This window comes from Bos indicus, chromosome 1, assembly GCF_029378745.1.
Source record: "Bos indicus isolate NIAB-ARS_2022 breed Sahiwal x Tharparkar chromosome 1, NIAB-ARS_B.indTharparkar_mat_pri_1.0, whole genome shotgun sequence".
Classification (NCBI taxonomy): Eukaryota; Metazoa; Chordata; class Mammalia; order Artiodactyla; family Bovidae; genus Bos; species Bos indicus.
Genome location: NC_091760.1, coordinates 126,729,771 through 126,750,188, shown reverse-complemented (window position 1 = coordinate 126,750,188; position 20,418 = coordinate 126,729,771). Strand labels below are relative to the sequence as shown.

General features: G+C 38.9%; 1 protein-coding gene and 1 long non-coding RNA gene across 3 annotated transcripts in view; one reads left to right on the top strand and one right to left on the bottom strand.

Annotated features, from left to right (window-relative positions):
• LOC109559554 (uncharacterized) overlaps window positions 1-6,462 on the bottom strand; it is a 69,314-nt gene extending 62,852 nt beyond the window's left edge. Inside the window, exons 1-2 of the long non-coding RNA XR_002180801.2 lie at window positions 5,979-6,462; window positions 4,312-4,416 (exon numbers count right to left, since the gene is read on the bottom strand). This is a non-coding gene — a long non-coding RNA (uncharacterized lncRNA). The remainder of the gene's footprint in view (window positions 1-4,311; window positions 4,417-5,978) is intronic.
• PLS1 (plastin 1) overlaps window positions 1-20,418 on the top strand; it is a 129,434-nt gene that overhangs the window by 71,915 nt on the left and 37,101 nt on the right. For both annotated transcript variants that reach the window (XM_070793680.1, XM_070793685.1), the window contains 4 exons: window positions 4,467-4,630; window positions 6,462-6,591; window positions 13,241-13,373; window positions 15,550-15,631. In XM_070793680.1, the coding sequence (XP_070649781.1) occupies window positions 4,467-4,630; window positions 6,462-6,591; window positions 13,241-13,373; window positions 15,550-15,631 (509 nt within the window). The remainder of the gene's footprint in view (window positions 1-4,466; window positions 4,631-6,461; window positions 6,592-13,240; window positions 13,374-15,549; window positions 15,632-20,418) is intronic.

Genomic DNA, 20,418 nt, shown 5'->3' with positions numbered 1-20,418 from the left:
TGTAAGAGACACGGGTCTGATCCCTGATCCAGGAAGATTTTATATACTGCAGATCAGCTAAGCTCAGGTACCGCAACTATTGAGCCTGTGCTCTAGAGCCTGGGAGCCACAACTCCTGAGCCCGTGTGCCACAAGCGCTGAAGCTCACGCAGCCTAGAGCCCGTTCTCTGCAATTAGAGTGTAGATCCCGCTTACTGTGACTAGAAAAAAGGTCCCAGCAGCAATGAAGACCCATCACAACCAAAAATAAAATAAACCAGTAAAATTAAAAAAAAAAAATTATGGAACATTGTATGCAGTGCACAGAGTCATTTCAAGAAAAAAAAAGTGGGAGCAATGTTGGAATATTCTGCTAATTCGGAGCACTGAAAGAAAGGAAGTAGTGAAAACATAGCTCCAGAACTTCCCCGGTGGTCCAGTGGTTAGGACTCTGTGCTTCCACTCCAGGGGGCCTACGTTCCTTCCTTGGTCAGGGAACTAAGATCCTGCATGGTCTGTAGCACAGCCAAAAAACAAAACAAACCCTGCCCCCTCCCCTTATCTCCTAGTTTGGTCGTTTTTGTTATTTTATAGGAGCAGTTTGGCAGCTTGAGTAAAAATGCTACCTTGGTCCTAGTAAAATAAATTAGTAGTCTGTTTTCTTTCACACACCAGCTTTAATCTTTATAACTCATGGATGTATAATCTTGCAATATTTATTTAATGGTATTTTGGATGAATCATTGATGAAACAATTCTGACAGCAAGGCAATTTGCTGTGTGTGAGGGAAGTGCTAACACTAGCAGAATATATACTTCCTTACTTTATTTACAAGATAAATTGCTACTCATGAACTCTGTAACCCTCTACTAATTGGTCCCAAACAGCTTTTCTCAGAGACGGAGAAAGATGCCCATCTAACCTTGCTAGATGGGATATTTTTTGGTCTCTAGGGAAAAGTAAGATGTTAAAATATTTGTCCTGTTTTTCTGCAATTGTGGTAAAATACACATAAAATTTACTATTTTAACCATGTTTTCAAATGTACAGTTTGTCGACTAAAAAAAATTGCACAATGTGAAAGTTGCAAGTTAAGTTTTACTTGGGGAAAAATGAGGATTGCAGCCTGAGAGACAGCACCACAGGTGGCTCTGAGAAACTGCTCCAAAGAGGCAGTGGGGGAGGTCAATATATGTGATTTTGATGAAGGGAGAGTTCCTTTAATCAAGCAGTTATCTTTACAAAAGATTTTCTGCTAGTCACAAGAAGCTGATGTTACCATGAAAGAATTTAGTGCTTTTCTAAATGTGAAGAGGTGCAAGGATTGGACTTATAAAATCAGTTTCTGAAAATATCTAACTGTTAGGAAGACCTGTGCCACAAGTTTCCTTGGAGCAGCTGCTAAGTCGCTTCAGTCGTGTCCGACTCTATGTGACCCCATAGACGGCAGCCCACCAGGCTCCTCCGTCCCTGGGACTCTCCAGGCGAGAACACTGGAGTGGGTTGCCATTTCCTTCTCCAATTCCCTGGAGCAGAGAGTGCCTTATTTCTGCTCTCCATCCTGAACTCCCTTCAGGGTGTGTGGAGACAGGATTCACTCCCCCGTTTAGGCAGATGGCAAATGACCTTGGCAAGCACCAATGTAGTAGACAAGTTTATGGGCATTAAGTATATTCACCTTGTTACTCAACCTTCACCACCATCTATTTCTAGAACCTTTTCATTTTCCCAAACTGAAACTGTACTGTTAAAGACTAACTCCTCAACAATCCACCTTTCCCCAACCCCTGTCCTCTGGGACTACCGCCATTCTGCTTTCTGTCTGTATGAGTTTGGTTACACTAGGTAACGTATATAAGTAGAATCATATAATATTTGTTTTTCTGTGACTGGCTTATTTCATGTAGCATGATGTCTTCAAGGTTCATCTGTGTTGTAGCATGTGTCAGAATTGCCTTACTTTTTAAGACTGAATAACATTTCATTGTTTCTACTAAGTTTTGTTTATCCATTCATCTGTTGACAGGCTTCTGAGTTGTTTCTACCTTTTGGCTATTATGAGTAATGTTGCCATGAACATGGGTATTTCAAATATCTGTTCAAGTCTCTCTCCTCAGTTATTTTTGGCATATACTCAGAAGTGAAATTGCTGAATCATTGACTTTTGTTTAATTTTTTGAGGCACTACCAAATAGTTTTCAATTGTGGTTGTACCATTTTGCATTCCTACCAGCAATGCACAAGGGTTTCAATTTCTTCAAATTATGCCAATGATTATTACTTTCTGTTTTTCTGTGTTTGTTTTTACAATAGCTATTCTCATGAATATAAAATATTTCATTGTGGTTTTGATTTGCATTTCCCTAATGATTAGTGATGTTGAACATCTTTTCATGTGCTTATTGGCTGTTTGTATGTCTTCTTTGGAGAAATGTCTATTCACGTCCTTTGCCCATTTTAAAATCAGGTTGTTCATTGTTTTGTTGCAGATTTGTAGGAAAGTCTTGTTTCTTTATAAACTGTGATTTTATGGCTATTTAACCTAAGCCTTGATTATCTCATCTTTAAAATTAGAATATTATTATTAACTACCTCAAAGTTGTATGGATTTCATTAGACAAGTTCTTTTTTTAAAAAAAGATTATTCTTTATTTTTGGTTGTGCTGTGTCTTTGTTGCTGCATGAGCTCTTCTCTGGTTGTGGCGATTGGGGGCTACTCTCTCGTTGCAGTGGCTTCTCTCGTTGCAGAGCACGGGCTCTAGAGCATAGGCTCAGAAGTTGTGCACAGGCTTAGTTGCTCTGCAGCTCCGGGAAGTGGGATCTTCCCAGATCAGGGATTGAACCTGTGTCTCCTGCATTGGCAGGTGGATTCTTTACTACTGAACCACCAGGGAAGCCCTCAAGTTCTTAACAAACCACTTGACCCAGAATATGTGCTCATTAAGTGGTATCTATTATTTCTTGTTACATCATACCCAAACCACAGAGGTTGTAGGGAAGGAGCTGGCATTTAAGCACACAGATGTGTCCATCTTCAGAGCCCAACTCTTAATGTTAGTTTAGTGTGATGGTTAGCACATAACTTTTTCATGATCTTGTTTAAATACTCCTCGCCACAGTGCTGTTAGGCACTGAGTCTGCCTCGTCTATTTGTCTATTTCAGAATTATAGGAAGCAATTCTGAACTGGTGATGTACTAAGTAATGAGATTTTACTCTAAATTCAAAGAAAGCAATTATTGCAATATCATGCAATTTAGCTTCCTTTGGAGATCACAGCACTGTTTTGGTTCTTGGTAGATTCTAGTTTAAATTTCCACCATTCTGAACAGTATTAATTCTAAAACTTGTGTTTGAGAGTTTAAAAGAAATTTCTGTCTTATCATTCATTCAGTTAATAGTGATGACAGCTCTTTTACTGAGAGGAAAAAGAGACATAGGAAGCAAAGTAACTACTACCAGATGAGTGAAGAGAGCCAGTACAAGGTGGATCCAGGCAACTAACCAATCAATCCTAAGCCCTGTTGCCAACTCTGGCCACAAGTGTTTAATGTTGCCTTTCTTCTGTGTCAAGAACTGATAATCCAGTCTCTCGGGAAAACCCAGGGAAGGTTATATCAGTGATGACATGAAAACGCCCAGAAACCTATTTCCATAAATCCAAATGTGGGTGTGAAATTATTTCTTGAACACTTAATCTCAAAATGACATCAAACATGATTCAGCCTACATAATGATATCATAAATACATAATGAGGAAGCAATGAATTATTGACAAGTGAAACAGAACTGCCACCAAGTGAAATGTTGAACAAAAGTGCCTTATGTGTATTTTACATGATGCACGAATTTTGTATGGAAGGTGGGGCCCGCAGATCCATTTGGTTAAGTTCCAGGAAGAAGTCAAAGTCTGGGTGGGTGTTCCTCTATGACTGTTGCTGCTGTATTTCCCTTAGATATCTGAGACCTCCCCATGCTTAATTCTTTGTAACTTAGAGATGTGCCACACTTGAGGTTTTCAGCTGTCAGTGCAGTGTTCTTATTACACACTTAAAATATATATGCTAGCCCTGAGTCTATGGGTGGGGGGTGAAGTTCATTAAGAGTATGCCCACAATGCGGGAGACTGGAGTTCGATCCCTGGGTTGAGAATACCCCCTGGAAGGGAATGGCTACCCACTCCAGTAATCTTGCCTGGGAAATCCCATGGACAGAGGAGACTGGCAGGCTACAGTCCATGGGTTCGCAAAGAGTACTACACGACTGAGAGACTAACACTTTCACTTTCAAAGTTCATGAAATATGAGTTTTTTGATAAAGCATTTAGCTTACCTTGTACAATTTAGATGCAGGAGAAAAGGTTATTGCCACTTACGAAACAAAGCTGGAAGGCTCTGCCTGCCCGTGAATCTCCCAAGCAGCCTCCTGAGTGCACATCTGCAACAAAGTACGAGTGAGATCTGATCATTCATAATTTATCTTTTTAGATATTGACAATAGTGGGTATGTCAGTGACTATGAACTCCAGGACCTGTTTAAGGAAGCAAGCCTTCCTCTGCCTGGCTACAAGGTGCGTGAGATTGTGGAGAAAATTCTAGCAGTTGCTGACAACAACAAAGATAGCAGAATCAGCTTCGAAGAGTTTGTATCGGTAAGTAATCTAAATCCTCTCCTTGGCTACTGGTGGGTTTGCTTCGAGCAGAATTTTAGTAATGTCATTACTTTCTTTGGTTAAATCTGGCTTCAGAAACCAGAAAAAACACTGCTTTTAAAGGATGATGATGGTAACAATAACAGCAATTTCCACAAATAATTCATAAAACAAAGGAAAAGTTACTCTTAAATTGTTGGATTTGAAGTCAGGTTTAGATAATAATCATTTATCCTGTATTAAAACTATAGTTGAGTTTAAATGGTTATTGGCTGTCTCTGTAAGCAAAGTATTTTCATACCTTAGTACTTGGTCTTGAGAAGTGAAATATTTTTGTAATTGAAATAGCTAAGATTTGGAGGATATAGCTCCTAGAAACTGGTCGTTTTCTTGTGATAAGTTATATATGTTCAGTTTCTGTAAATGCCACCCGGTGAATTTTGATACCAGCTTTGGGTTCATCATTAAACTCCCTGGAGACTCAGGGAACTGAACAAGATACAAAATAATATATGACTCCACCAATAAAAGAAAAATAGAACTAAATACTGAGTATCATGTATTTTAAACCTCTCAGGCTGAGAGAGATGACTAAGTTGCCGTTGCCAGCTGGCAGTTGAGCAAGGGCTGTCACTACCTTCTATCAACAGCACCATGACTGTGCTTTTTGTACAAAAATTAATGAAATAGTTTATTTACTAATATAAGTGAACAGATGTTTAGGAAATAGTAATGGTCTGCTTTTATATTCTTTATTCGTTGAGCTCCTTTCATACCAGGAACTCTGGTATTATGAGTAATGTGATGAACAAAAAGAGATGTAGCCCCAGCTTTCATGAAGTTTGTAGGTGGAGGCGAAGACAGAATCTCACAGAGAGGTAAAAGATGACTGATACATGCTCTGACAGAGCGAGACAGGTCGCTTGAAAGTTTGTGTAGGAGGAATTGAACTTGGTGGGGAGATGAGAGAATGCACAGAGATTCAGTGAAATGGAACTGTCTCCAATGCTGTGAAGACAGAATTGCCGTCTGAAGGAAGATGTTAAACAGATAAAAGGAGTGGGTGGGGAAAATAAGTAACTGCAAGACGGGCTGAGGTGATGGCATGTGTAGAGCCTCTGTGGCTTTAGGGATAGTAGATGTTCTCAAGCACTTGGGGAAAAAAGCATCAGTGTGGCTGGAGCTGAGATATTGAGGGCTAGGAATGTGTTTAGACAAGTGAGTCAGGGTCAGATAATCAGACCCTTGTAGAATTTTTTGTTTTTATCTAAGAGCAAAAGGAAGCTGTTGATGTGGGAGGAATAGAGTATGAACTGACATGATCAGATATGCATTGTTTAAAACTCACTCTGGCTGTTGCATGGAGAACTGATTGAATTCAGTCTAGCCGGGCTCCAGAGTCGCCAGTGACAGGACCTGGCAGAGGGCACTTGTTGAAGCCTGTGTAATTTCCTATAAACGCTGACTCCTTGACTTTAACATATACATTGAAGCTGTTCAGATTGGAAAATATCTTCATTAAGACATTTAAAAATCTTTATCATGTACTTAGTTATCCTTTAGTTGTTAGTACAAGAGATCACAGCAAGTCTAGATGAACAATTTCAATGTGTACAATTTGAGCTTAATTATAGGTTGTGGTGCAAACCTTTTTCCATTTCATGTTTTTATAAAATGACATGAGGGTTATCTGCCTACACAAGCAATAAATGCAAGAACAACTGATTCGTATTTATTTTTATGTCATTCCAAATAAATAACTATCTTTTACACAGCAAGGATTTTAATGGCTATCTAATCGAGGGTCAATTTTACTTCTCTCCCGTTCCAGCTAATGCAAGAGTTAAAAAGCAAAGACATCAGCAAAACATTCAGAAAAATAATTAACAAGAGGGAAGGGATTACTGCTATTGGAGGAACTTCATCCATTTCCAGTGAGGGCACACAGCATTCTTATTCAGGTAACCAACCACCTGCTCCAAATTTAATCTTTCAGTCACTGGTTCATTCAACAAGTCCTGTATTTCACAGGATCTAAGATTCCATTTATTGTAATTTACACTGTTGTTTTATATGCCATTGTTTTATAAGCCATTGTTTTATAATGAGACTAAATTATAATGTGCCATTAGATTTGAAATGTATCATAATTTCAGAAGTGTCAGAATGAAAAATCCTGGAATTATTTAAGATAGATAATAGTAAGTGAATGTTTACTGTGTGTTAGAAACAGTGAACAAGAGATTAGAAACAGCAAAATAGGAGTTTATATTTTCAGCATTGAATGTGTTTAATCATGACCTTGGGGTGGATTTTTCGTCCTGACTGGTGACATGAGTTTAGTCTGTTGCTGCTGCTGCTGCCAAGTCACTTCAGTCGTGTCTGACTCTGTGCGACCCCATAGACGGAAGCCCACCAGGCTTCCCCGTCCCTGGGATTCTCCAGGCAAGAACACTGGAGTGGGTTGCCATTTCCTTCTCCAATGCATGAAAGGGAAAAGTGAAAGGGAAGTCGCTCAGTCATGTCTGACTCTTAGTGACCCCATGGACTGCAGCCCACCAGGCTCCTCCGTCCATGGGATTTTCCAGGCAAGAGTACTGGAGTTGGGGTGCCATTGCCTTCTCCGGAGTTTAGTTTAGACCTATAATTTTAGGGATGGTGAAGAGGTTTATTGGAAGGACTCCCCATTTTGGAGGAGCTGAGATTCCCAATTCATCTTTTATCAGACAACTCAGTAACTAGTAGAGCACAGCACCTGGTTTGCTTGATCCGATAGAATCACTGGACCGTTGCCCAGTGGGAGATCCCGAGTCACATGGACTCCGAAGAGGAGACAGCTTGCCCCATGCTAAGGCTACTTCTCAGGATCAAGATGCCTAAAAACCTTTGGCCAAGTTTTTTTTGTTCATTTGACATAATTAGAACTATACTCTTGGAATTTTTGATAAAAACTCACTTTAACTTTTCCCTCTTTCTTTCTTTGAGGTCTGAATCTGTTAATTCTCCTCTTGATTCTCTTGCTTTCTAAATGGATTTTCCTCTAATAATACACTCACACTTCTACTCACCGTATATATTTTCCTAACTTTTTCCCACTAGGGAAGTGCAGTGGTGAAGGCAGTGGTCTATAACTCCTACCTCCTTTTTTTGAAAGGTACTTACTCTTTAGCTCTGTTTCTGCCTGTCCATTCTAATGAAATGGCATCTTCATTTTTTATTAAGGTATAATATGCATTTAGCGAATTGCTGCAATCATTATGTGTATAGTTCAGTGAGTTTTCACATGTGTACACATCTTGTAGCTACATTCATGCAGCTGCCCAGTAGATTAACATATAACATTTTCTTCACCAGGATTATTTCTAGATTATTTAAGTCTAATAATATGTAAATTATTATAATACATAAATACAACAACTCTATGAAAGTAAATGTACACCATTTTGAGCATTTCATATTACAAAGATTTTCTTGCTTAAAGGACTTTAAATAAAGTGAAATCAGATTTTTTTCCCTTAAATTGAAGGAAAAAGAGAAAGGGAGGAAAGGGAGGAAGAGAAGAAGAAGTGAGAGGTTCTGGGCTGGTAGAGCTACATGAAAGAAGTAATTTTTCCATTGATTTAAAACATTTCTTTTTGATCTTGTTGGTTCTAGCAGTCATTACTGATTATAAAGGTAACCCAAATGAATGAACCTGTAACCAGTTCATAGATTTGGTCATTTAAAAAATTTTAAATCCAATTTATTTAAGATAAAAAAAATTCACCGATTTCTTCCATTCTCCATCACCCCTTGCTTCTTGTAACCACCAGTCTGCTCTCTGTATCTATGAGTTTCAGTTCTGTTCTCCAGATTCTACATTAAAAAAAATGAGATTATACATAGCATATACATATAAGTATATGTATATATATATAACATATATGTATATATAGCATACATATATAAAACATATACATATGTATATATGCAAAGCATATATATATATATATATAAAAAGCATTAACATTTCCTTCGCCCTGAGTGGCTCCCTCACGCCTCTAGCCGTAACTGTCCACTTTTCTGATGTCTGTCACCATAGATTTTTTTTACTTGTTTATTGAGGTATAAGATGCAGAGTAAAGTGCATACAGTGCCCTATTGTTAAGTATATGTCTTGATGGTTTTTTTACATATGAATACACCCACGTAACCATTATTTAAAGCCCAACACAGAACATTTAGGGGCTTCCCAGGTGCACTAATGGTAAAGAACTTGCCAGCCAATGCAGGAGATGTAAGAGACTTGGATTCAATCACTGGGTCAGGAAGATCCCCTGGAGAAGGTCAGGGCAACCCACTCCAGTGTTCTTGCCTGGAGAATCCCATGGACAGAGGAGCCTGGTGGGCCATAGTCCACAGAGTTGCAGAGTCGGACACAACCAAAGTGATTTTCACACATGCACAGAACATTTAACTGCTTTAAAGAAAAGAACAACTTTGTTGAGACATAATTGAAACACCATGAATCTTTGTAGTTTTTAGTATATTCACAGAGTTGTAGTATATCAGCACCATGTAATTTTAGGACACTTTCATTACCCCAAAGGGAAACCCCATGCTTGTTAGCAATCACTACCCATTTCCCCCTCCCCCCAGCCTTGGGCGACCATTAATCTACTTTTTATTTCCATAGATTTGTCTATTCTGGAAATTTCATAGAAATGGAATTATACAGTAATGACTTTTCACTTGACAGGCTTCTTCCCTAGCAGAATATTTTCAAGGATCATTCATGTTGTGGCATGTATTGTACATCATTCTTTTTTATGGCTGAATCATTTTTGTTCTGTTGCTAATATCATGTTTTGTTTATCCTTTCAACTGCTGATAGACATTTGAGTTGTTTCCACTTTTTGGCTATCATGAATAATACTGTGTGAACACTTGTGTCCACATTTTTGTGTGGACATATGCTTTGAATATGTCCACACAAAAATGTGGACAGGCTGTATATTGTCACCCTGTTTATTTAACTTATATACAGAGTACATCATGAGAAACGCTGGACTGGAAGAAACACAAGCTGGAATCAAGATTGCCGGGAGAAATATCAATAACCTCAGATATGCAGATGACACCACCCTTATGGCAGAAAGTGAAGAGGAACTCAAAAGCCTCTTGATGAAAGTGAAAGAGGAGAGTGAAAAAGTTGGCTTAAAGCTCAACATTCAGAAAACAAAGATCATGGCATCCAGTCCCACCACTTCATGGGAAATAGATGGGGAAACAGTGGAAACATGTCAGACTTTATTTTTGGGGGCTCCAAAGTTACTGCAGATGGTGACTGCAGCCATGAAATTAAAAGACACTTACTCTTTGGAAGGAAAGTTATGACCAACCTAGATAGCATAATCAAAAGCAGAGACATTCCTTTGCCAACAAAGGTCCGTCTAGTCAAGGCTATGGTTTTTCCTGTGGTCATGTATGTATGTGAGAGTTTGACTGTGAAGAAGGCCGAGCACCGAAGAATTGATGCTTTTGAACTGTGGTGTTGGAGAAGACTCTTGAGAGTCCCTTGAACTGCAAGGAGATCCAACCAGTCCATTCTGAAGGAGATCAGCCCTGGGATTTCTTTGGAAGGACTGATGCTAAAGCTGAAACTCCAGTACTTTGGCCACCTCATGCGAAGAGTTGACTTATTGGAAGAGACTCTGATGCTGAGAGGGATTGGGGGCAAGAGGAGATGGGGACGACAGAGGATGAGATGGCTGGATGGCATCACTGACTCGATGGACGTGAGTCTCAGTGAACTCTGGGAGTTGGTGATGGACAGGGAGGCCTGGTGTGCTGCAATTCATGGGGTCTCAAAGAGTCGGACACGACTGAGCATCTGATCTGATCTGATGCTTTGAATTCTCTAAGGTATATACCCAGGAGTGGTCATTTGTTAACTCTATGTTTAACATTTTAAAGAACTACCAAACTGTTTTCCAAAGTGGCCACAGCATTTACATTCCCACAAGCAATGTATGAAACTCCCAATTTCTTCCCATTCTCGACAACATTTGTTGTTGTCAATTTTGTTTATTACAACCATCCAGGCGTTGTGAAGTGATATCTCATTTCTAATTCCTATCAGTTCATCTCAGTTCAGTTGCTCAGTCATGTCTGACTCTTTGTGACCCCATGGACTGCAGCACGCCAGGCCTTCCTGTCCATCACCAACTCCCTGAGTTTACTCAAAGTCAAGTCCATTGAGTCAGTGATGCCTTCCAACCATCTCATCCCCAGTCATTCCCTTCTCTTGCCTTCAATCTTTCCCAGCATCAGAGTCTTTTCTAATGAGTCAGTTCTTCGCACCAGGTGGCCAAAATATTGGAGTTTCAGCTTCACATCAGTCCTTCCAATGAATATTCAGGACTGATTTCCTTTAGGATGGACTGGTTGGATCTCCTTGCAGTCCAAGGGACTCTTAAGAGTCTTCTCCAACATCACAGTTCAAGCGCATCAATTCTTTGGTGCTCAGCTTTCTTTACAGTCCAACTATAAAGAAATAATAATTTCTTTCCCTTTCCCTGCCCATTTTTTCATACCTATTAAAAATGTACCTTTTAAATAGTTCCTTCCCCATAAATAGCCTTTTGTTGATCAACCTGATGAGAAATTTTTCTTTCTTTAAATTCTTTGAAACATTGCTTATATCTCTCTTGTGGTATGTTCATTTATTGTATTTCTTCATATATCTGTTTTATCATTACCTTAAAAATTCCTTGATGGGAGTTATAACATCTTCAGTTCAGTTCAGTCGCTCAGTCGTGTCCAATTCTTTGTGACCACATGAATCGCAGCACACCAGGCCTCCCTGTCCATCACCAACTCCTGGAGTTCACCCAAACTCAGGTGCATCGAGTCGGTGATGCCATCTAGCCATCTCATCCTCTGTCATCCCCTTATCCTCCTGTCCCCAGTCCCTCCCAGCATCAGGGTCTTTTCCAATGAGTCAACTCTTCGCATGAGGTGGCCTAAGTACTGGAGTTTCAGCCTCACCATCAGTCCTTCCAATGAACACCCAGGACTGGTCTCCTTTAGGATGGACTGATTGGATCTCCTTGCAGTCCAAGGGACTCTCAAGAGTCTTCTCCAACACCACAGTTCAAAAGTATCAATTCTTTGGCACTCAGCTTTCTTCACAGTCCAACTCTCACATCCATACATGACCACAGGAAAAACCATAGCCTTGACTAGACGAACCTTTGTTGGCAAAGTAATGTCTCTGCTTTTCAATGTGCTATCTAGGTTGGTCATAACGTTCCTTCTAAGGAGTAAGCGTCTTTTAATTTCATGGCTGCAGTCACCATCTGTAGTGATTTTGGAGCCCAGAAAAATAAAGTCTGACACTGTTTCCACTGTTTCCCCATCTATTTCCCATGAAGTGGTGGGACCGGATGCCATGATCTTCATTTTCTGAATGTTGAGCTTTAAGCCAACTTTTTCACTCTCCACTTTCCCTTTCATCAAGAGGCTTCTGAGTTCCTCTTCACTTTCTGCCATAAGGGTGGTGTCATCTGCATATCTGAGGTTATTGATATTTCTCCCGGCAATCTTGATTCCAGCTTGTTCTTATCTTTAAATCCACTGATTTAAATCCACTTTAAACCTTTAAATCCACTGATTTAAAGATAAGTCCCTAAGGAGGTATGTATAATGAGGCAAGAAGATAAGAAGACAGATAATGATCTGTACAAAAGTAAATATTTATGTCTTTATTGATTGATTGTGATACATTAAATTTTGAGAGTACCTGCCCAATATGCCTTTAGGAAAATTACCTAGTTCTAGGAATTAGGGCAATAAACAGGAAGTCCAGCTACCTTGTGATGGGAATGAGCATTATTTTCTTTCAGATTTTGTTAAATCATTTTTATGCTTACAGAATAATAATAAAACAGTAGAACAATTTTCCTTTAAGTTCCTTCCTACTTTCTTCACTGCATAGCCCACCAATATTTTTCTGCCTAAAGATAAATATTCCCATGCTAGAAGCCACAGCTTGAGAAGTTGCGGATGAAGATGGCTGATAGTCATACTGGTATTTAGATGTGTTATTTTCCTTATAATAGAAATTTCACAGAAATGGAGCTATGTTATTCATTCAAATAACTCAATTAAAATTAGTATTCTGTTGTAAGTTACAAATCACAACTTTATGAAAAATTTTTTTCTGGGACAGGTGGAATTGATTGATGTGGTTATTTGTTTCTTACATTTTCCCCTTGGGATGTGTGTGTGTGTGTGCGCGCGTGCATGTGTGTGTGTGCATGAATTGACCTCTGATGTTTGGTCCCTGATCCATTAATTCTCAGAAGAAATATATGTGAAAAGTTTTAGAATCAAACCGAATATTTATTTTGCTCATTTAAGCTATATGCCTTCCTCGTCCCTAATATATTGATGAAAAAGTGGAATGAATTACTCTTTCTCCTTAAACCTAAGCCCTCTTAAACCATTTAGTGTTTCAGTAGAGTTTTTAAAATTGGCATTTATTATTTTTGAACAGAAATTTTAAAGTATATTTTTGTAGTGCAGTAGGTGAAATGAGGTATGGCAACTAAGATTTTCTGTTTTCAGAGGAAGAAAAAGTGGCTTTTGTTAACTGGATAAACAAAGCCCTGGAGAATGACCCTGACTGTAAGCATCTCATACCGATGAACCCCAATGATGACAGTCTGTTCAAATCACTTGCTGATGGTATCCTTCTTTGGTGAGTTGAGCACTGGGTTAAGGGAGCTGTGTTCTTACTGTCTCCACTGAAGAGCAGTCAATGAAAACTACAATTCAGTGAGTCCACTGTTTTTTGAAATTAGTTAACAAGTAGTACACAGTTCTTGAAGTTTTTATATTGCATAGAAAATTAAGTACAATATGTTTTCCAAGATTTTCCTTCAAATGCAATCTCTTATTTGGTATCTTTTTCATTTATTTTCTTAATTATGCCAGGAAACCTTTACCTCTCCAATGCATTTAATTATGTTCAAAGGGTTTCTTTTTTCTTTTTTTTTTTGGCTGCATGTGGCACATGGGATCTTAGTTCCCTGACCAGAGACTGAACCCAGGCCACAGCAGTGAAAGCTCTGAGTCCAAACCACTGGACTGCCAGGAAATTCCCCGGAATTTTTTTTTTCTTCACGTATCAATATGGCGTGCTGTGATTCATGGGGTTGCAAAGAGTCGGACACGACTGAGCGACTGATCTGATCTGATCTATCAATAAGGGAGTGTTGATTAAGGCAATGTCACCCCACGCCAGTACTCTTGTCTGGAAAATCCCATGGACGGAGGAGCCTGGCAGGCTGCAGTCCATGGGGTCGCTAAGAGTCGGACATGACTGAGCAACTTCACTTTCACTTTTCACTTTCATGCATTGGGGAAGGAAATGGCAACCCACTCCAGTGTTCTTGCCTGGAGAATCCCAGGGACAGGGGAGCCTGGTGGGCTGCCGTCTCTCGGGTCGCACAGAGTCGGACATGACTGAAGCGACTTAGCAGCAGCAGCAGCAGATCATTGACTAGAACTGAAACATGAGGAACTGTAATAGAAATATATACCTCATTTGTGCTTAAATCAGATTAATATTTTAATTCGATGTTGTATTCATGGCTCTTTGCAATCTGTTTTTACTTCAGTTCAGTTCAGTTCAATTCAGTTGCTTAGTCGTGTCCAACTCTTTGCGATCCCATGAATTGCAGCATGCCAGGCCTCCCTGTCCATCACCATCTCCCAGAGTTCACTCAGACTCATGTCCATCGAGTTGGTGATGCCATCCAGCCATCTCATCCTCTGTTGTCCCCTTCTCCTCCTGCCCCCAATCCCTCCCAGCATCAGATTCTTTTCCAATGAGTCAACTCTTCGAATGAGGTAGCCAAAGTACTGGAGTTTCAGCTTTAGCATCATTCCTTCCAAAGAACACCCAGGGCTGATCTCCTTTAGAATGGATTGGTTGGATCTCCTTGTAGTCCAAGGGACTCTCAAGAGTCTTCTCCAACGGCTGTCTCTGCTTACTAGACTGTAAACTCTCTAAAGGCATTATTGTTGTGCTTGGTTGTGTGTACTGAAGACCCAGCATACTTCTTTGTAAAACTAGATGTCTTTTATTTTTTAAGTTTATAAAAATACAGAAAATGTTCAAAGAAGAAAATAACCACCATGAATATTAACAGCCATAAGAAGCTATTATTGATATTTTGGCACATTTCCTCAGTCTTTTTTCTGTGTGTTTACTTAAAAAGAAAAAACTACCCACAATTACGGGATATTAATTTTCAAGACATTCAGTTCAGTCACTCAGACTCTTTGTGACCCCAAGAATTGTATCTTAGTCCACCTACAATTCAGATCTCTTCCTGTAACCTTCAGAGTAAATTGCTATTATGAATTGAATGGGTGTTTTCTTATCTGTGTTTCATAATATAAAATGTATTCTAAAACACAGAAGTAAAATTTATGTTAGTTTCTTTTAAAATGTGTGAATTATTGAAATTTTTGGTCAAGTCTCTGCTCTTTATTTTTCTGCAACAACAGTAATTTTAACACTGTTGACCACTATATGAAATTTGACTTCTTGAGGATTTTTTGTTTTATATTTCAGGCTGCTGAATGTCAATGATCATTAAATGAAATAAAAGCAAGATTCACATAAAGATAATGCAAGACTTTGAAAAAATTAGAAGAAATGCTAAGATTACTATTACAGTGAATGATGAATTTGATTTAGATTAGGGAGTATTTCTTAGGTTTTTAAAATTAAATCCCTGAGATGAAGTATATTTTAAAGAAACGGATTATTACTTTTCAAAATTTAACTTTATTGTTTACTTACAAAAATAAACTAAAAACATTTCTGAGTGTCTTAAACTGATTTATTCCCATTTTCTCTTTAGCAAAATGATCAACTTATCTGAACCAGATACAATTGATGAAAGAGCCATTAATAAGAAAAAGCTCACCCCCTTCACTATTTCTGTAAGTATTTGTCCTTTGCTGGTAATCATCTTACTGTAAGGATCATGGATCCCTTATGAATTGATCTTTAGGTCCAGGCAAAACCATTCATTTAACCTACTTTTGGTTTCCTATAAAAGCTAGATTTTTACTAAGTAAAAATTCAGCTGAATTTTTTTAATGAAGAAATTAAGATTCAGACTATGTTGGATGAAATTTCTTAAGAAAATAGTATTCAGATTAAGTTATTATAATTGTTATTTTCATTAATGAATATTTGCTTGATGCTAGTGTTCTTATTGGTTGAGATAAAAATACTCCATGGTTTTACCACATCTTTTACCATTGCACAACATTTTAACCATTTTTTTGTACCAAACTCTTTTGTAGTCAGCTTTTCCATTCAGATCTTGTTAAAATTCAGGAATATATAGTCACCAACAGTTTTCCCCTTAAAATCTCTGGCTCAATAGGAGAATATTATATTAAGTACATTTTAGGTATCAGACACTGTCCTAAACACACCACATGAATTACCCTGTGACTTCTCCCAACGGCCTTAAAATAAAGTAGATACTCTGATTTTAAAGATGAGGAAACTGAAGCACTGAGAGGTTACACATTGGACGAGCCATGATCCCAGTAGTCTAGCTCCAGAGCCCATCCTTAAAGGAATTTTGGTTCAGTTCAGTTCAGTTCAGTTCAGTCGCTCAGTCGTGTCCGACTCTTTGCGACCCCATGAATCGCAGCATGCCAGGCCTCCCTGTCCATCACCAACTCCCAGAGTTCACTCAAACTCACGTCCATCGAGTTGGTGATGCCATCCAGCCATCTCATCCTCTGTTGTCCCCTTCTCCTCCTGCCCCCAATCCCTCCCAGCATCAGAGTCTTTTCCAATGAGTCAACTCTTCACATGAGGTGGCCAAAGTACTGGAGTTTCAGCTTTAGCATCATTCCCTCCAAAGAAATCCCAGGGCTGATCTCCTTCAGAATGGACTGGTTGGATCTCCTTGCAGTCCAAGGGACTCTTAAGAGTCTTCTCCAACACCACAGTTTAAAAGCATCAATTCTTCGGCACTCAGGCTTCTTCACAGTCCAACTCTCACATCCATACATGACCACAGGAAAAACCATAGCCTTGACTAGACGAACCTTTGTTGGCAAAGTAATGTCTCTGCTTTTCAATATGCTGTTTAGGTTGGTCATAACTTTCCTTCCAAGGAGTAAGCGTCTTTTAATTTCATGGCTGCAGTCACCATCTGCAGTGATTTTGGAGCTCAGAAAAATAAAGTCTGCCACTGTTTCCACTGTTTCCCCATCTATTTCCCATGAAGTGATGGGACCAGATGCCATGATCTTCGTTTTCTGAATGTTGAGCTTTAAGCCAACTTTTTCACTCTCCTCTTTCACTTTCCTCAAGAGGCTTTTTAGTTCCTCTTCACTTTCTGCCATAAGGGTGGTGTCATCTGCATATCTGAGGTTATTGATATTTCTCCCGGCAATCTTGATTCCAGCTTGTGTTCTTCCAGTCCAGCGTTTCTTTTGTTTATATGTATTTAATTTTTTGGTTGCATGTGTGGATCTCAGTTCCCATACCAGGGATTGGAACCCATTTTCCCTGAGTGGAAGTGCAGAGTCTTAACCTCTGGACTGCCAGGGAAGTCCCTGTATCCATCCTTTTAATCATCATGCTATACTGCCACTCTCCTGAGGTGGTAGTAATAAGCAACTAGTTAATATGCAAATCACAGCTGTGGCTATTAAAAATGAGCTACTGCTAAGCTGTTTCCTTCATTTCTATTGGCAGGGTATAATTCTTGATTTTGCTAAGGTTATTAAGTCTCTTCTATAAGGAAGCTACATCCTTTAGAGCAGTGGTACTTGGTTAGTCTCAGACTAAGGGTTCCTCCCATTTCCTGTTATCCTGAAGAAGTATATAATTGGCTGTTGACTAACACGGCTTTCTTGACCCTCACTTTCCAGTAATGTTGCATGTTCCTAGCAGAAACTATTATTCTTGAAGAAGCTCCTTTCAGACTGTAATGGCCAGAAGTTTATTTTCTTTCCCATCTTGTGTCAGATGTGAAAGAAATACCTATCATCTAATACCTATCATTGTTGAAAATACTTACTTACATTTATCTTTTTAGGATACTTGTCACACAGTTTTTTATGTTCCTGAATCTGAACTGCAACATCTCTTACTATTGTATAAATTAATTTTTAAATTAATTTATTAAAAATTTAAATATTGCTTCTAATACTTACATGTCATGCATTTGGAGAAAATAAAGAAAAAATGTTCTGCAACTATTTTGCAATAACTGTAGGATGTGTCTGAGGGACTGTTTAATATTTCTATTTTTAATGGTAGCATTCTTCTACCAATATGAGTAGGGTTAATAGTCTAGGTCTTTAGGATGCTTGAAAAAGAGTACTAACGTAGAATGAGAAAAGACAGTCTTCTGGGAAGAGGCAAAGTGTTACTGTGATTGTTAAATCAGTTTTGTTTACTCAGTAATTTTAGAGCTCTGGGAATAGATCTGCCAGAAAGCTACCAGTTTCCCATGAAACTTTATCTTGAAGAAGCCTAATACATTTGTAAAAGATTGTGATAGTATAGTTTTTCACCTCACGATGATAGGTTTATGATGTATCAAGATGTATGAAAAGAGAGAAATATAAAAGGATGAAAATGACATACGGAGACTGTAAAAGCAAGGGAAAGGAACCGATCAAGTAGCTAACAGCAGGATTCATGTATGATCTTGGAGACTTATCTCTCTTCCTACCCAATGTGTTACAGAGCTGCATTCTTTGGATTGTTTATCATTATTGGAAAAAATTATGTAAAAGTCTGAAAAGTGGATGTCAATGATTTAAGGACCTAAAAGTCAGGAAACTAATGCAAGAGTAGGTACAGGAGATTGAATCTGTTCCTTATAAATGCAAAACATCCATTGTAATTGATATATTCACATATATACAAAGTTGTATGTATATACTTTACCCTTACATATGTATACAAATGTACAAACACATGTATTAGTCTTCATTTCAATTATAGTTTAAGCAGGGAAAACATAAATCTCATTTGTATGTTGCAAATGGAGTAAAAGTGATGGTATGTAAAATAAGAATGAAATCTGAATAACAAATAATGTCTTTGTCCTTACTGACCCAAGAAATATATAACAGAGCCCTCTAAAAAATAATTAACAAAAGAGGACCTATCTGGAATTGAAGCCTTATTGGCAATGAAAATTTGCAAGGTGGAATGAATGAAAAGAGAGAAAAGTTGCAGTCCCTATTTGAGACTGTTAAAACTGCCATGTTTGCTTGAGTCTTTTGTTAATATCTCTGGAAGGTAAGATACCCTATTTTACAGGTTAAGACACTGAAACACAAGGAGGGACAAGCACTTCTCTAATGTCTCAGTTGTTGGAGCTTCCCCAGTGTCCTTTTCTATCCCCACCAACACAGGTCTTCAGGAAGAAAGGCTGAGCATGACAGGCAGTTGTCCATGACAGAACTTGGAGAAGAACCTCTGTGTGGGGTTCTCCTGTTACTTCTTATTTTTCAGAATTGACTCTAGACAATAGCAGTCATTCTAGTCCCTCATCACCAGTAGGGCAATATTGTATTTCAGTTCAGTCCGTCAGTTCAGTTGCTCATTTGTGTCCGACTCTGCAACCCCGTGGACTGCAGCACACCAGGCTTCCCTGTCCATCACCAACTTCTGGAGCTTACTCAAACTTACGTCCATCAAGTTGGTGATGCCATCCAACCATCTCATCCTCTGTTGTCCCCTTCTCGTCCTGCCTTCAATCTTTCCCAGCATCAGGGTCTTTTTCCAGTGAGTCAGTTCTTCGCATCAGGTAGCAAGAGTATTGGAGTTTCAGCTTCAGCATCAGTCCTTCCAATGAATATTCAGGATTGATTTTCTTTAGGACTGAGTGGTTGGATCTCCTTACAGTCCAAGGGACTCTCAAGAGTCTTCTCCAACACCACAGTTAAAAAACATCAATTCTTCAGCACTCAGCTTTCTTATGGTCCAACTCTCACATCCATACATGACTACTGGAAAAACCATAGCTTTGACTAGATGGACCTTTGTTGGTATTGTGTTTACCAATTAGAAACTACCATTTATTTGAGGAAGCACATTTTCACTCCTTATTTTCAACCCATTTTTTGCCAATTACTTGTAAGTCATTTGCAATACTTGTAAAACCAACATCTCTGAGTAAAATTAACATCAAAAGCTGGTTGTCCACATGTCACCAACATAACTTGTAGATATGACAAAGCTGAGTTTCACTGCTTACAGCAGTAAGAGAAAACACCACCTGCAAACCTGTGGCAGTGTCTTTAGGCTGAGGTTGGAACTGGAGATTTGGAATTGCAGTTGAAGCTGGGTCTTTCATGGTGGGCAAGGGGAAGAGAGGGGATGGATGACTAGGTAAGGATCACAACACAGCAGTCAGGACTGGTGGAGATTGCAGGGACAGGTTTAAAGGTGAGGGACTCAAAGAATCTTTAGAGTATTAACTGTCTATTGATGTTTTCCACTGAAGATCTTCAGTAGTGGTGAAGATAGTGCCTTCAGTGAAGTAGTGCCTGCAATGAACAAACAAATACTCTGCTGCTTCTCCTAGAAGAGTAAAATCATGCCAGTAAGATAGACAAATAAGTGCAAAATCATGTTAAGATGTGGCTTTCTTATCACTGTCCAGGCTGAGAGAAGCAGTGGAAGATTTTGGTTCTCACTAGTTGTTACAGTCAGTTTGGTGAAATTACATTTCTTT